This window comes from Felis catus, chromosome D1 (assembly GCF_018350175.1).
Source record: "Felis catus isolate Fca126 chromosome D1, F.catus_Fca126_mat1.0, whole genome shotgun sequence".
Classification (NCBI taxonomy): domain Eukaryota; kingdom Metazoa; phylum Chordata; class Mammalia; order Carnivora; family Felidae; genus Felis; species Felis catus.
The window spans coordinates 106,818,274-106,835,052 of NC_058377.1; the positions used below are offsets into that span (position 1 = coordinate 106,818,274).

General features: G+C 40.6%; 1 protein-coding gene across 3 annotated transcripts in view; it reads right to left on the minus strand.

The window, feature by feature from the left end:
- Positions 1–2,045: 2,045 nt before the first annotated feature.
- The window catches only part of ATL3 (atlastin GTPase 3), a 47,145-nt gene continuing 32,411 nt past the window's right edge, over positions 2,046–16,779 (minus strand). For all 3 annotated transcript variants that reach the window (XM_003993539.5, XM_023239979.2, XM_045039477.1), the window contains 5 exons: positions 9,865–9,992; positions 9,180–9,236; positions 7,907–7,978; positions 7,087–7,518; positions 2,046–6,309 (listed from right to left, as the gene is read on the minus strand). In XM_003993539.5, the coding sequence (XP_003993588.2) occupies positions 6,223–6,309; positions 7,087–7,518; positions 7,907–7,978; positions 9,180–9,236; positions 9,865–9,992 (776 nt within the window). In that variant the 3' untranslated portion in view covers positions 2,046–6,222. The remainder of the gene's footprint in view (positions 6,310–7,086; positions 7,519–7,906; positions 7,979–9,179; positions 9,237–9,864; positions 9,993–16,779) is intronic.

Here is a 16,779-nt window from a genome sequence, read left to right on the forward strand (position 1 = left end):
GGTAGGGCAGAAGCAGCAGGAAGATCAGAGCAGGAGAAGGAAAGGAGGAAAGGGGCAGGGGGTGGAGAGAGAGGGCAGGCAAGCCACATTTAAGGAAACAGAATCCATTAGGAGTATTTTGTTGAGAACATGAGGGTTTCTGTTGCTTGACATTAACTCTCAAGACCTGAACGCTCTTCAGGGGAAAGCTCTATCAGTCAACTGAGTACAGGTTTTTGTTTTTGTTGTTTTTTTTTTAAGTAGGCTCTGCCCAGTGCAGGACTTGAACTCAAAACCCTGAAGTCAAGAATCGCGTGCTCTGCCAGGAACCCCTTAGCCAGCCAGACCCCCCTGAAGGACATTTCTTTTAACATTTATCCATTATACTCTGGTGAGGCTTTGTGAATATGCCAGCTCTGACAATTTGCTGACCAGAAAAATCAGGTTTTTATGAAAGAAAAGAAAGGTGACGTATAACTTCCTCCTCAATCTCCATCTCTGAAACCCCTCAAGTCCTAGTGAAGAGAACAAATCCTTATTGAGAGGCCCTGAAGAGCTTCCCCTGCATAAATGTGCAGCATAACGACCATACTTCCCCTTGAAAGAACATTCCTGAAATGTTCAGCCTTTCTCATCCCACTGTTTGTTAAATGGCCTCACAGTCCGGGGACCTGGGAACTGTAATGGACATTCATTTTTGCCCAGCGGTCTTTCACTTGGTGACTCTGGGTGATTCTGGTGGATCTGCCATATCACAGTACTCTGTCACCCTGACTGGGGACACCCGTGACCCAGGTCCAGCTACTGAGGCCCCAGCCCCCAGGCTATATCCACTGACCCTGGAAGGAACATATGACCCAAGCCAGACCAATCAGAAGCCTTCTCCAAGATGGAGCTATGTACACACACACACACACACACACACACACACACACACACACACACACACACACATATTTTAAAATAGGCAGTGGGTCAAAAAAAAAAAAAAAAGCCTCTTTCCTCTGGAGACATTTAAGTGGTATGATGTAAGCCTGGAACCATCTGTGACTTTCCTCCCCTGCAGCATGGAATAAATCCATCTGCTTTTGAATTTGCCAACACATACCTGAGAGAACAGACCTGTTGACATGGGTTCTTCCGGTACTTGGTATCGATTTTACCCCGAGACATCCAAATACAATTGCTTTTTCTTCGATTAAGCTAGTGAGAGTTGAACTCGTCTTTGCGAACTGATACATGGAAATCAAAGGCAAGAATGTCAATGTACCAAAGACAAACCAGTTTGCTGGACACACACACCACATCCCCATCCACACACACCCACTTTCCCCCCCTTTCCTTCTCCCCAACTTATGCTAATGGGGGTATCTGCACTCTGATGGTAGCACCCAAGTATTCACCATAATCTTTGTAGTGTTATCAGTTTGTGAGTTTGCACCTTCCCTAACTAAACTGTGCGGAACTCAAACATGACAGCTAGCCTGGCACCTAACACATGACCACCACTGGCGGGGGAAGGCAGGTGGATGGACAGATGGATGCTACTGACCCCACCCAGCCTGTTTCAAACTAGAAACATAGTAGAAATCTTCTTTCTTCCTGCAGGGCCAAACGGGCTATGTCTGGCGATTAGTCAGTATTTGAGAAGTTCAAAGCAACCTCCCCCCGGCTTCGAGGTCACCACCGAAAGAGAAAGCTTTCGGGAGAGCTTCACCACACCCCAGTCCCAAAGAGGAACCATCTAACCAGATGGGGCGACCAGGTGAAGTGCTACGAGTTCAAAGGTCCTCACAAGTTCGTGTTGTTGTAAATGAAATTTGTGCTCGATTTTAAGCCTCACCACCAAGTGCACAGGCCTCTCGAGCACTATGCTAGGAAGATTGTTCAGGACTACTTGGCAGGACAGAGAAAGGGGACAGGCTCAAACCACATTACTACTGCCCCCTTTGACATGGAGTTATCCATCCCCTTAGATCTCCTATTCGCTTTGCCAAGCCCGAATCTATCTCACAGATCTTCCCACATTAGAGAATGGAGAAAGGGGGAAAAAAAACCCACAGACATGGTGCTATGATCTTTATTCAATTAAATGACCTTACAAGTAAGAAACAGAAAACATGCTTTTCAGAAACTAATAGCATAATCTCATCCCATTGCACTTTTTAAAAAGTATATTAAACTTTAAAGCCATTCAAAGGCAAGGGTCTAGGAGAAAGTATTTTCAACAAATCATTTTTTAAAGAAAAGAAAAAGAACTCTGAGAAGAAAACCTGTATATGCTCAGGATTAATATTGACCTTTTAAGGCTAAAGTCCATGGCAGCATTTAGCCATCTAGATTAGAAAGCTTTGAGAATCAAATGCAACCTTCCCTTGGTCATAAGAGCACTACATTTAAATTTTAGTTCTGGCACATGAAATTTCTTCCCAGGGAGGAAAAATTTCTTTTGAAAACTTTCTGCTTTTAGACCTAGAACTTTGAGAAGTTCCTGATATGGGGCACTTTTGTCACTAATTTTCAAAGTTGTTTTCTCCTTCCTTTTCATTATTATTATTTATGGCTTAAGGTTTTCTGTACAGGAATGATGAGGGGTTCAAGTCAAAGTGCTGAATTTTGTTTTTAAAGAAAAACAACTTTCAAAATAGTTTTTTCAAAATCCTAATTACACTTGTTAGTAAACAGGATACGTGTACATTCATTTTTCAGAGAAGGCACTATGACATCCTGATTTACAACAGCTTTAAGGAGCCTGGACGATCCTCTAGATGAAAGATATCCCCCTTATTACTCTGAACGTGGGAAACTCTCAGCCAGGGTCTCTGGCGGCAGACCACATATCGTGAGCCTTCGGTAGAAGCTGTCTGTCCACTCGCCTCCAGACAATACTGAATTGCACTTCCCCATCACATGGAGCAGTCTCTCTCGCTGGTCTCTGAGCCACCTGCAATACTGTCTTATCAAAGTGGTGACTCCAGGGCCACAACCCAGACCCCCTGAGGCAATCCCTGACATAAAGCTAGGAATCTGAATGTTTTTAAACAAGCCTCCCAAGTAAGTCTTACGCACTCCAAGGCAGATGAGAGCCACTACCCAAATCATAACTGTAACAGGACGTAAGAACACTATTCAACTGCAGCAAATGGTCTCATACAATGGACTTCTTAAAGTGATTTTTAAAAAATCACTTATATACATGGTTTGTACTTTCATGACTGAAGCTTGTCTTCATTATGCCCTTATCCCTTGACTAAAATTTTGTCAGATCGAAATGTAAGCCAGAAAGATGTAGCCCATTCTGGCTACCTTACATGGTAGCCATCCTAAATCACTCTAAATTACATTTCAATAGTTCTACTGGGGGGGCGGGGAGAAGTCCTATGAAGATTTCCATATAAATTATTAAAAAAAAAAAACTCTAGAAAAAAAATAAAATGTTTATGAGCCAGGTAGAACACTGGATATGACCTAAGGAAACACACTGCCAGTAACAAGGCAGTTTATTTGTTTGCCTAACTTCACGTTAAAAGAGAAAGAACAGATAAAGCAAAACAGTATTCATAGACAATTTTACCAAGTATAAAGCAGGCATTAATACACAAATCTCCACAGAACAGACTTCTTGGCATACTGCTAAAATACGGTAGGACTCCAAAAGATGCTTCCCATCATACACGATCGTTAGATTATTCGTGAAAGAATTGAAATTCTGACTCTATGATTTTTACCATAAAAAGCTAATTGGAAGTATTAAAAAAAATGAAGAAACATTTTTCCCTGAAATGAATACTTTTCATCGAAATTCCGAAAACCTCCTTTTATACGTTAACAGGAACAGGCCCCGTGTAACCATGTGAAATGAGCGCACAAAAATCGCCTGCGTGGGAAGACTGGCCAGGGATGGCAGGGAAACATGGCCAAGCCAACGCTTTCAGTCTGAACTATCCCTCCTCAACAACGTCTCCGACCCACAAACTAAAGGCTGAGGGAAGTTAAGAGGTAAAAGACATTCCTTTCAACCTGATTATAAATCTCCCCAGGACTATTTAAAGCCAGCAATGAGAATGCACCTTGTATCGAAAAAGATGATATAAAACCATCAACTTCCTGTAAAAATAGGCCAAAGAAAACTCATGAAGGATCCTCATTGAGAAAAACTTTATAAACACGCTCCAGAGGCATAGTAAGTTAATAAAAAAAAAATAATAAGGCTTCCCCAGGGTAATTAAGCCAAATTATTTCTTTAAGGTCAAAACAGAAATGGTGACTTAAACAGTTAACTAATCATAAGACTGCACTAATCACACGATATATTTATTTTAAAATTTCTAATACTTTAGGATTAAAATAAGTTTTAGACACATCATCCTTTTCTCATTAAAAGCATCGTTCTAGACGATTATTCTGAAAACTATAAATGTGCTTCTACAATGCATTAAAAGCCAAGTATCTCAACATGTGTAAGGCCTTTCGCTAGTAAGGACAAACCTTCAGGAAAATGAGGGGCCACCTGATATGCACCAAAATTTCAAAGAGAAGCTTTCGATTTAATAGTCGAAACTAAGCATCACTGATATGCAAGTAGACAGTTTTCAGAACAAGCTGGAACTTTCCTAAAATTTAATGGCAACTGAAAAAAATAGCAAGAACTTCAGGATAAGACGGTATATAAATATGGAAACATATAACATGCTTGGAACTAGTTCAGGACTTATAAAAATGCTTCAGTGGTGAGGCATCAAAGAAATAAAAAGAAACTTCCTTGATAAAGAGATTACATGCCACACGAGACTTCTTTGTGCCTTCCGTTCAGACTTCACGTATATGGAACCTACACTTGGATTTGGCCTAAGCCTTCCCTATCTCCCCCCAAAACAAAAAATATCTTAAGAATTAAGGCTCTCAGACCTGAATGTTTATATAAATACTTGCGGGCAAGTTTTATGAAGTTTTAAAATGTACAATTCACCATTATAAATCAAAGGAAAAGGCAACTAATAGATAAAAGTGTTTTTTACCACACAAGGTAAATAAAGGTTTCGTGGATACTTCTAGATACTGTCCACATTTGGGTAGGACTTTGGTCCCTACTAAGCCAAAGCTATTTTAAAGCTACCAATTAATCAAGTGAAGTTAAATAAAGGATGAGTCCCTAAACAAAACTGACAATGTTAGTAGCTTCGTTATTAAAAATCTTAGTGCATAGGAAAAGACAAATGGTTTAGATAAAGACCTGATTTACTGCTAGGCCACAAGAACAGGACATCAACTAAAGGCAGTAACGTTTGGTAACGTGTTTCCTCTAATCCTTAATAAAGTTCCGTTCTTATGCAGAACTCTTGAAAAAACAAGGCCTCTCAAATGATAACCGTGAAGTTATATATGATACATATATGCATACAAACCTACAAACAGTGAATCTGACCAAGGCACAAGTTCAAGTGACTTATCAGAGGTCACATGGTTCACTTAAACTCAAGCTTTTTTCTTAAAATATCAAGCTCACTCCTTTTATGATGAGCCACTCTGGCTTTTCAAGGCATGTTTGCTTCTTTTCTAGAAAGAAGCTATGGGAATGAAGGCAAAAATAAAGTAAAAGTATATCCCACCAAAACTGTTAGCCTGTCAGGTAAAAGACTGGAAATTCCAGGGTACGGTGGATTTCAACGTGATACAATCTTCCCACACTATATGGCAAACAGGATTCTCTAATATCATAAGATTTTAAAAGTGTAATGGCATCGTTTTCAGCCTTTTGTTCCGAAACTTTTGCAAGTTTTGTAAACTGTTTAAAAAGAGTAAGGTATAAAAAGAACGGACAAGTTTCACCCCAAAACAGCATCTTCCATGAGGTTATCCTCAATCCCCTCCCTATCATGTCCTCAAAAGCCTGGATTCAATCTTAAAAGGCACGAAGTGGCACATTCAGGATTTAAAACCACATTTGCATTTTCTCCTTTCGTGTTCTCCCCCTTTAAAGTGCACAAAGCAGAGTAACAAGGAAATAGACACAGGCTTGGATCTATATCAGCAAGGAAAAGAAACGCTTCCAACAGAAATGGAAGTATGATGTAAGAATTTGAAGCCACGGGAAAGGTCTGTTCATTTATTACTGCTGAGTCTCAGCTCTTCCCGGATGATTCCCAGATCTGTGTTCCTCTGGACCTGGACCTGTGGCCGTGGCAGAAACCCAGAAATCGGTAGGGGCTGGCTGCGTTCTCGCTGGATCCTCTTGTGAAGATGCTACTGAGCTTTTTTATCCGCGGGTGGCCTCCCAACAACCACTTCCCTCACAGCGGCCTGAGTGGAATTACCCATATGGGATGTAGCCTGCAAAAGTCCATTTGTTCAAACACGTAAGTTAATAAAATACAACACAGCGCCGAGAGAGTAAGACCGCGGAGACAAACTTTCAGACATCTCGTTCTACAGCACAGGTATGTTACAGAAAATGGGGAAATGAAAACACAGGTGTTGGGGGAGCAAGTGGCAGCAGCAGACCCCCAAGAGAGCCCACTGAGCCCCTGCTCTGTGACTGTATGTAGCAGGGCGGGCAGCTCTCCTGGCTTCTCACAAGCTTCTGACTTAACCCATCTGTTCATACTACTCAGAAAAAGAAATCAATCAGGATCTCAAGTATCTGTAAATCTGGAGGTCACGTCAATGTCAAAAGCCACTGCTTGTTGAAAGATCTGAAGTGAAAGAGATGCCATCCATTAGAACTCAAAACAGAAAATTTTCAAAGCTCTTGATTTTCAGGGAAGCAAATTAACCTCAGATCAGAGAGAATCACACAGGAATCGTCTGAAGAGCATGTGGTTAGAAGTTTCCCGTGATAAACACAGTATGTCCAAGTTGAAACTCTGTTTGCATTAGAGGAGAGTTTTTAGGCATGAAAACAAAATAATAGGATTCAATATGAATATCCTCAAGAAGGATGATACAACATAATGTCTATCAAAAAAACCCAAAACAAAACAAAAAGCCAGGGGAAGTTTCTCACGCCTTCTTTCACTATGAAACTCTTTCAAATGGAAATACTTTACAATAAAAGCACAAGCATCCATCCCTTATCAACCCTCAGCCTTGTCAGCTGGCACCACTTACCTGCTCTAACACGTACGCTGCACCAGAATCAATTGCTCCACCCAGCTCACGATATTGACCAGAATACCTGATGTAGCCCCACGTGAGAAGGGCTATTAACAGCAGTCCAACCATGCAGTTGAACAGCTGGGCCACAACCTCAAGACCAACAAAGCCAGTGAGGCCTGAGGCGATGTACAAAGCCACAATGCCTGTGAAAAGCACTGCGGGGGTTCGGAAGGTGCTGAAGACATTCTTGCTACCATTGTGTTTGCAGAAATTCTCATACAGTTCGTTGATTTCCTCCTCTAGCTCCTGCTGATAGCGGAGACTAAAATCCTTCCCACCCATCTTCTTGGTCTTCTTAAAATGGTCCAGAGCAAGTTGTTTGAATTCACAGTGCTTCTCCTCTAGAATGTCTGGAGACAAATAAGGTTTCTCTCCTCCACAAACCTAAGAAGAATAAAGACATAGGTGTTGAAGATGCCTTCGAAAACAGGTGCCCAACGAAACAAGTGAAAACACTGCAAAAGAATGTTTTAAGATATTAGAAATGAACTGTAAAATGGTGACCAAGACCAATAAAGTCTGGTTTCACCTCCTCTGAAAAGTGCACTTACACAACCAGGGTGACACTGATCAGTGACAGCAACGACACCGTAAGAAAGCCTTGGTTAGAAATGGTAATAACTGGAAGACCCCTATTACCCAGGGGACCTGAACACAGCTTTGCTGCCTCATCACGTTAAGATACGGTAAACGGGGTGAGGTTGGGCTTCCGAAGGCAGCAACAGGCCCAGGTTATATAGATCTTTCAGAAGACGACACATGCCCAACATACCTCCTCCATGTTGTTGTAATAGATGTCTTTGGCAGACGCCGCAGCTGCTAAATTGTTGGCTTCAGCAGTGGCCTTTTAAGAAAGGAAAGCATAAACTATGGATCCTTCCTCTTTTAACATTCTTCCACCATCTCCTCTCACCCTATCCCCGTTCACTTTTTTATGATCCTTCTGCCATTATTTAGGTTCCCATATAGCCCTATTTATAAAATAAAATATAACTTTTCTTCCAAATTTTCTGCCCGAAAAGTTCTTATATGTAAGAATCTTATCGTAAAGTAAACTTCTAAAAATATCATTCCCTTTGCTTCAATTTTAAATGTTAAGAAACAGATATAAGTCAAAAAAGGGAAAAATTTATCTGTATATGAATCCCAAGCTCTGGCTTCCTTTGTGAAAATGTTTCACTATTAAAGAAATAAACCTTTGGGGGCTCCTGGGAGGCTCAGTCAATTGAGTGTCCGACTTCGGCTCAGGTGATGATCTCGCAATTTATGAGTTCGAGCCCCGCGTCAGACTCTGCTGTCAGCACAGAGCCCTCTTCAGATTCTCTGTCATTCCCCGCCCCACCCCTCCTTATGCACACATGCTCTCTCTCACTCTCAAAAAGAAACATTAAAAAAAAAAAAAAAAAAAAAAAAAAGGAGGGGGGCCTGGGTGGCTCCGTCGGTTAAGCGTCTGACTTCAGTTCAGGTCATGATCTCACGATTCGTGGGTTTGAGCCCCACGTGGGGCTCTGTGCTGACAGCTCAGAGCCTGGAGGCTGCTTCGGATTCTGTGTCTCCCTCTCTCTCTCTGCCCCTCCCCTGATCACAGTCTGTGTGTCTCTCTCAAAAATAAACAAACATTATAAAAATTTTAAACAACAACAAAAATAGAAGAAATATTTGGCAGTAAATTACCTTATGTTATGCACCTGAAAGTCAGAAATTATATATTTTAATGAAATTACATCTTGAAAATATCAAAATATTGAAAATAAAAATCTCTGAAAACAAAAAACCTGACTAAAGAAGTATGTCAGGATTTAGTAGACCACAGATAACAGGAAAGTAATTTGTCTAAGATGAGTGGGCCCGGCCTACCAGGCGTAATAAAAAAACAGTGCTCTCCCCGGGATGTCTGGCGGGAAGACCAGGGGAAGATCCGTTCTGCTTTAACTATACCACCGGGAATACGCACAAAAAACCCAGAAGGCAGTCACACTCCCATTCTCATATATGGGTCACCAGTAACCAAACAGGATCACTTAAGAGGTCAAAGAAGTGCTCACCTGAAGCATGGACTTGGGATGAGGCAGATCTTCTCCTTGGTAAATTTTAATATATGCCTTAGGATATAAACGTAAAAAGAACTATGAAAAATGTCATTCTGTCACGTTCAGTCACATTTTAACTTTTTAAAAAAAGTGACCGTACAACTGCATTTTCCTAAAGACCTAGATCAACACCCAGGAATTAGCAAAAACACAACACACCTTTGAGTGCATGTTAGCGTATTTTGAGTTAACTGAAAGTAGCTCTCAAGCAGCACGAGCCTACCAAGGCTAGGATTCCCACCAGATTCCCCATGCACACTGGCCTCACCACTGCCTGTGGGCACAGTGACCATCCGCCTTGAGGTAGTCGTGTCACATCTAGGTGCCGTCTCCTCCTACTCACAGCAACTTCCTAACCACCTCCTGTCCACACCATCTTCCTTGAGGAACAATCTTCCTTTAGCCACAGTAATTACTCCTCTAAGAAAGTGCAAAGAACATTCATTTGGTTCCTAGACCGATACTGCCACCCAGTGGCCCGCTCCTGGAAGGACCCCGAAGGCTCTGAAAATGCCTCTCACCATCTCCCCGTGAAACTTTCCCCCTTCAGCTTTAAAATAGTGAAGTTCAAAGTTAGTTTACAGCCTAGATCAGTTTCACCAAAAATCACAGTATTTTGATAATTAAAACCCATATTTACCTTAAAATACTCCAATAGCCCCCGACAGGTGACTTTTGAGCCATTGATCTCCTTTTCCATTAAATTAGCCGGGTTTAACACAAATGGAATCAGGGTCTGCAACTGCTCTTTGAACTCACTGGCAATATCTGTTCATGAGACCACGAAGAAGCAGACAATAAGCGAAGCAGACTTACTCAACCAAGCTGAGCATAAAATGTGATCTTCATAGTCTGTTTTAACATCTGCTAGTTGAAAGTGAAGGGAGGGGGTCCCAACTGTGTCTGACACTCTCTGCCTATGACCAGGCTGCTGTCGGACCTCTGTCTACATGTACCCTCACCGTCTCCTTCCCTCCCTTCTCAGGATTGTTTGCGGGGTTTTTTTTTTTTTTTTAAGTGTATTTGTATTTATTTTGAGAGGGACAGACAGAGAAAGAGGGAGAAGGAATGAGCGGGGAAGGGGCAGAGAGACAGGGAGAGAGAGAATCCCAGGCAGACATGAAACTCCACGCTGAGCCCAAACGGGGGCTCAACCTCATGGGCCTGAGCCAAAATCAGGAGTTGGACGCTTAGCTGCCTGAGCCACCCAAGCACCCAGGAAAGGATTTTCTAAAACACGACTTTAAAAGTACTTCACAAGAAGCAAAAACAATATAACAGCAGGGAGGGGGACAAAACATAAGAGACTCTTAAATACAGAAAACAAACAGAGAATTGCTGGAGGAGTTGTGGGAGAGGGGATGAGCTGAACGGGTCAGGGGCATCTACTCCTGAAATCATTGTTGCACCATGTGCTAACTAACGTGGAGGTAAATTATAAAAAATAAATAAGTTATAGAAAGTAAAGAATGCAAAGAAATACATAATAAACCTTCAAAAATAAAAATAAAAGTACTTCAAAAAATCAAAAGTGAATGAACTCAACCACATTAAAACTAAGGCACCATTAAAAAAAAAAGAAAAAAAGACAAGACACAGATGGGAGAATATATGTGCAACACATAACCAACCAGCAAAGCTTCATATCTTAAAATACACATATAGGATCTATACGTTGCATAGAAAGACAAGCCCCATCTAAAACTGAACAACAGGCATAAGAAGGAACTGCAGAGGAAAGGAACCATGAAGGAAACATGAATGTAACTAAATACACGAAAAGATATTCAATCCCATGAACAATCAGAAAAATGCAATTTAAGACCATAATGACACGGGGCGCCTGGGTGGCGCAGTCGGTTAAGCGTCCGACTTCAGCCAGGTCACGATCTCGCGGTCCGTGAGTTCGAGCCCCGCGTCGGCTCTGGGCTGATGGCTCAGAGCCTGGAGCCTGTTTCCGATTCTGTGTCTCCCTCTCTCTCTGCCCCTCCCCCGTTCATGCTCTGTCTCTCTCTGTCCCAAAAAATAAATAAACGTTGAAAAAAAAAATAAAAAAAAAAAGACCATAATGACATATTATTCTATATCACTAATTTGGCAAAAACTAGAAGTCTGAAAATATCCAGGCACTGCCAAGGCTATGGACCAATGGGAACTTCTGTACACACTGATGAAGGGAGCATAAACTGGAACTACACTTTGAGAAACAATGGGCATGATCCAGTTGAGGCAAAATACAGATTCCAACATCCAGTAGTCTTGCTCCCAAAGCACATACCCTCAGGAAACTCTCATTTATCCATATATACCAGATTGTGCATGGCAGCACTGTTCGTAATAGCAAGTAACTGGAAAAGCTTATATTTCTATTGAGAATAAACTGCGTTATATTCACAGAAGGCACAATTATGCACAACGAAAGTGAATGAACTACAACTACATGCAATGATACAGATAATGTCAGAAATAAAACACTCAATGAGATGCAATGCATACTGTTTTTAATAAGTCAAAATTAAAGAAACTTGGCAACAAACTGATTCAAACACAAGCAATAGTTGTTTTTTTTAATTCAAGGGTAGAACAAGCAAAATTTAAAACAGTGGTTACTTCTGTGGGGAGGCAGGGAGATGGGATAGGGAAGAAGCACACAAATGCGGAAAACAGTACTGGTAGTGTTCTAGACAAGAATTGGCAAACTACAGCCCTTGGGGGCAAATACGGCCTGCAAACTGTAACTGTAAATAAAGTTTTATTGCAACACAACTATGTCTTCACTTACGCATTGTCTGTGGCTGCTTTCTTGCTACAACAACAAAGCTGAATAACTGTATGGCCCACAAAACCCACAATATTTACTATCTGGTCCATCACAGAAAAAACTTGTCAATTCTGGTTCTAGATATTAAGTTGGGCAGTAGGTTTGTGATGTTCATTATATGATGTACGAAGCCTTACTTATATAAGTTCCATGTATTCTTTTACATGTGTAATACTGCTACACTCTTTGGTAGTTAGGCCAAGCTTTCCTCTGTACTGGTTCATCAGCTGATCTCCTTTTCCCCTACTAGGGGCCTGTTTCTTAGAATACAGTCACTCTTCACAAACTAAATAAACATGCTATCCTTATGTGTACTAAATTCTCCAGTTTGTTTGACTTTTTTTTTTTTAAGTGTATTGATTTATTTCAAGAGACAGAGAGAGAGAGAGAGAGAGAGAGAGAGAGAGCGAGCAGAGGAGGGGCAGAAAGAGAGGGAGAGAGAGAGAATCCCAAGCAGGCTCTACACCATCAGCACAGAGCCTGACGCGGGGCTCAAACTCACGAACCGTGAGATCACGACCTGAGCCTTACCTGACTGAGCCACCCAGGCATCCCTGTTTGTCTTTTTATAACATGCATAAAACTATTACGTACTCAAACCGACACCGTTTTTCTTTGACAATTTCTTTTATTCCTCCTAATTTTAAGGAGTCCTTCCCCAATTCCAGAGGTCTAATAAAATTAAATTTTTCCCCATGCTTTAATTTTTATAATTTAACTTTGTAATCTATCTAGAATTTATGCTTCATAAATTGAAATCTACATGGCATTTCTCTGTAAATAGTAATAGGTACTTCTCATCTCCACCAACTCACATCCCATCTTAAATAACTGACCAATTATAAAATCTCTTGACATCGAAAAATTGTTTAGGTTTATAAATCTGTCCTACCAAAAAGTAAATTGGTACCGATCTCCCATCCAAATACTCTTAATTCTATATTCTCCTGAGGATGGCGCCAAAGTATGGCCTATGCAAACGTTAAAAAGGGATCAATCCCCATATTACATATTGATTAGTGGCTTAATGTATGATAAAGGTGACATTTCAACTGGTGGGGCAAGCTGGACTATTCTATAAATACTTCTGGAACAAATGAGCCGCCATTCAGAAGATGAATCTAAATTGGATCGTAAGTTATAATGTGAAAGATGAAACTGCAAAATTTCGAGAAAAAAATGGGACAAATTCTTCATGACTTGAAGCAAAAAACGCCTAAAATTGTGCGTATACTATGCTATTCTGTGTATACAGTATTCATATCTGCTGGCACAGTCTAAAGAAAACTCTGGAAGCCTATAAAAATGGAAGACAGACTTTTCACTGAATACTTTTTAATCCTTTTTGAGATTTTAAACATGTGAATGTATCACGTATTCCAAAAAAAAACCCCCTTTTTTTTTTTTTAATGGCTTCAACTTTTATCATATTGGAAGACTAAGGGCTTCAAAAATATTTCACTCAAGGAACTGGCACAATCTAGACACCACAGACTGTTCCTAAACCCAGTTTTACCCAGATTTAAAGACCCTTAAGCATTAATGCTTCTCTGAAGGCTGTACCAAAATACTAGTTTTAGACTCAGAATAGACAAGAATGGTCTCCTGATAATCTCAAAATCTCGTGCTGTCAAAAAAGACAGTGCCCTACAAACTCTTCAGGTTAATTTCTAGCTAAACAACTCAGTGGTGGGGCACCTTGGTGGCTCAGTCCTCGATTTCGGCTCAGGTCATGATCCCAGAGTCACAGGATCAAGCCCTGAGTTGGGCTCCATGCAGAGCATGGAGGCTGCTTAAGATTCTCTCTCTTTCTCTCTCTCCCTCTGCCCCTGTAACCTGCTCATGCTCTCTAAAATAAACTTAAAAAACAAAAACAAAACAAAACAAAACTCAGTGGTTACTGCATTAAGTCTCTCTGCTCTAGAAAATACAAAGATGACAGTTTTCTTTATGGTGACGACACAGTCATCTGTGTCTGATGAAAGGGGTCTTAAAAGTGAGCTAATCTAGCCAACAGGAAGCAGCAGCAGTTAAGCAGTAATTACACCAAAACTAAGATTGTGTTTGGCAAGTGTTCACCTCTGAATAAATGGTCATTCTTTAAAAATAAATAAAACAGGGGCGCCTGAGTGGCTCAGTCGGTTAAGCAGCCGACTTTGGCTCAGGTCATAACGGTCTGTGAGTTTGAGTCTCATGTCAGGCTCTGTGCTGACAGCTCAGAGCCTGGAGCCTGCTTCAGTTTCTGTCTCCCTCTCTCTGCCCCTCCCCTGCTCACACTGTCTCTCTCTCTCTCTCTCAAATAAAAAATAAACATTAAACAAAAATTAAAAAAAAAAAAAAAAAAGATCTTCCTATGGATTAGGCCTAACTGCTCTCAAGCTAATGTCTTTCTCAGGTTATATGGAATAGGGCAGCAGGATCTCAACCAAGTCACTGTACAAGGATATACTTGAGAAAATACAGCATCTAGGCATTTTCTTGAACTCTGAAAAGTACATCAGCTCTATTTACAGGTCCCCCACAATAAAGTGTATGTGGTTCTCAGTCAAGCACCTGCCAAATACTCCGAGTCACCATTTGCAATTTAGCATCCAATTTATGCTTCACTCAAAACCCTTCTTTTAAACACCGTGTAGATTTCCTAAAATTACAAAATATCTGTCTCCAAAGCTATGAAGCACACAGACCTTTGCAGAGCTAATAAGAATTCTTTAGGAACAATCCTAATGACTATAGTTTCTGAAACAGACACACAAGGGCAGATTATAAACATACTGTTGAAGTAAAGCAAAAAAGGAATTTTTTATTTTTCAGATCTTTTCTTAAAAACATAATTATAAATACATATTTTGGAATAAATAGAATCATACAACATATGCTACTGTGCAATCTTTTTACATTTAATAATATGTCATAGACAACTGTGTAAATACACACAGATCCATCTATCTACCTTAACCTTTTAGAAGACTTTTAGTAACTTTTTTAAATAAGCTTTTAAAAGTGCAGAGGTACCAGGGCGCCCGGGTGGGTCAGTCAGTTAAGTGTCCATCCAGCGCTCGATCTTGGCTCAGGTCATGATCTCACAGTTCGTGGGATCAAGCCCTGAATCAGGCTCTGTACTGTCAGCCCAATGTTTGGGATTCTCTCTCTCCCTCTCTCTCTCTCTCTGCCCCTCCCCTGCTCGCCCACTATCTCTCAAAATAAATAAATTAAAAAAAATAGTTTTAAAAGTGCAGATGTACCATAATTTCACTAACTCCTCAAAAACACCCATTTGTTTCCAATTATTCCCTGTTATGCTACAGTAATATATATCCTTGTCCATACATCTGCTTAGTTGAAATTCTGGATCAAAGGACATAAACATTTAAAATTTTGATACCGACACATAAAGACTGAATCTGTACCAATAAATTTGCACTTTGTTAATTATTTTGCTACTACACATACTTTTATGAGTATATACTGACCATCTGCATTTCTTCTTTGGGGACTTGCCTTTTCATGTAAGAGAGGAAGATTTTAACCTTATAAATGTGTTTTGAACATCAATGGTGGATGAGGGAACCAAATAATAATCATGAGGCTAAAAGTTGCTTATACAGAATTTGTTCCCTATTTTATAAATATATGAAAATTAGCACACTGAATACTCAGTGATAAGCTGTTCATAATTTTTAAATACATACAGGGTTGAACAGTATCCCCCCAAAATGCATATCCTCCTGGAATCTCAGAATGTGACCTTGTTTGTAAATTACATACATAACTAGTTGAGATCCTACTGGATTAGGGTGGAACCTAAATCCAAACAGTGGTGTCCTTATCAGAAGAGAGAACACACAGAGATACACAGAAAGAAGGCAGCCATGTGATGACAGAGCCCGGAGTGACACAGCTACAAGCCACGGGGTGCCCAGGCTTGCCAGCAAACCCCAGAAGCTAGGAGAGAAGCACGGGACAGATTCCCCCTCAGAGCTTCCAGAAGGAATCAATGCTGACACCATGATTTTGGAATTCTGGTCTCCTGAACTGTTAGGGCAGTAAATCTCTGTTGTCCTAAGCCACCAGTTTGTGGTACTTTGTTACAGAAGTCTTAGGAAAGATACAATACACAAACCCAACAGCGATACAAAATTTCAAAGCTCAGGGCTACAAAACAGTTAAAAGAAACTTTTCCTATTTCCTAGAATAACATGATGAAAGTGATGAATTTTAAAACAGAATGTTTTAAAATGTTAAAATGCTTGAAAATACCGAGGAATGCCATTCTGTATGTTTATCCCCGAAAACGTGGGACCACCCTGAGGCAAGCCCACTCCCTCCTCAGATTCCTCATTTAGGAATCCCCTGGGCACCTCCTCGCCCAGTGAGGACCAAACCAGAGTTTAGGTTTGGTAAAAGTATGTCTAATAATAGAGTATCACCACCCAAAAGGAACACATCACCTACACACCCAACTTTCTCTACACGCTCCACTCAGAAAGTACCTGTTACTGCTTTTCAAGTAAAAGGTTCTAGCTCCAAACTTGGATTTCTGAATTGCCATCTAATAGGCTCTGAAGTCTCCTGCTCAGGAAAGCTGCCAACCACATAAAAATACCACACAGGGACAAACAGAAGATAAAGCCTCTCAAACTCAGTTCCTTTAGCAGTATTAAGACCAGCTGGAATGTAAATCTTAAGGTGAACAAGTATACTAACATTCTTGGATCAAATAAGTCCAATAAA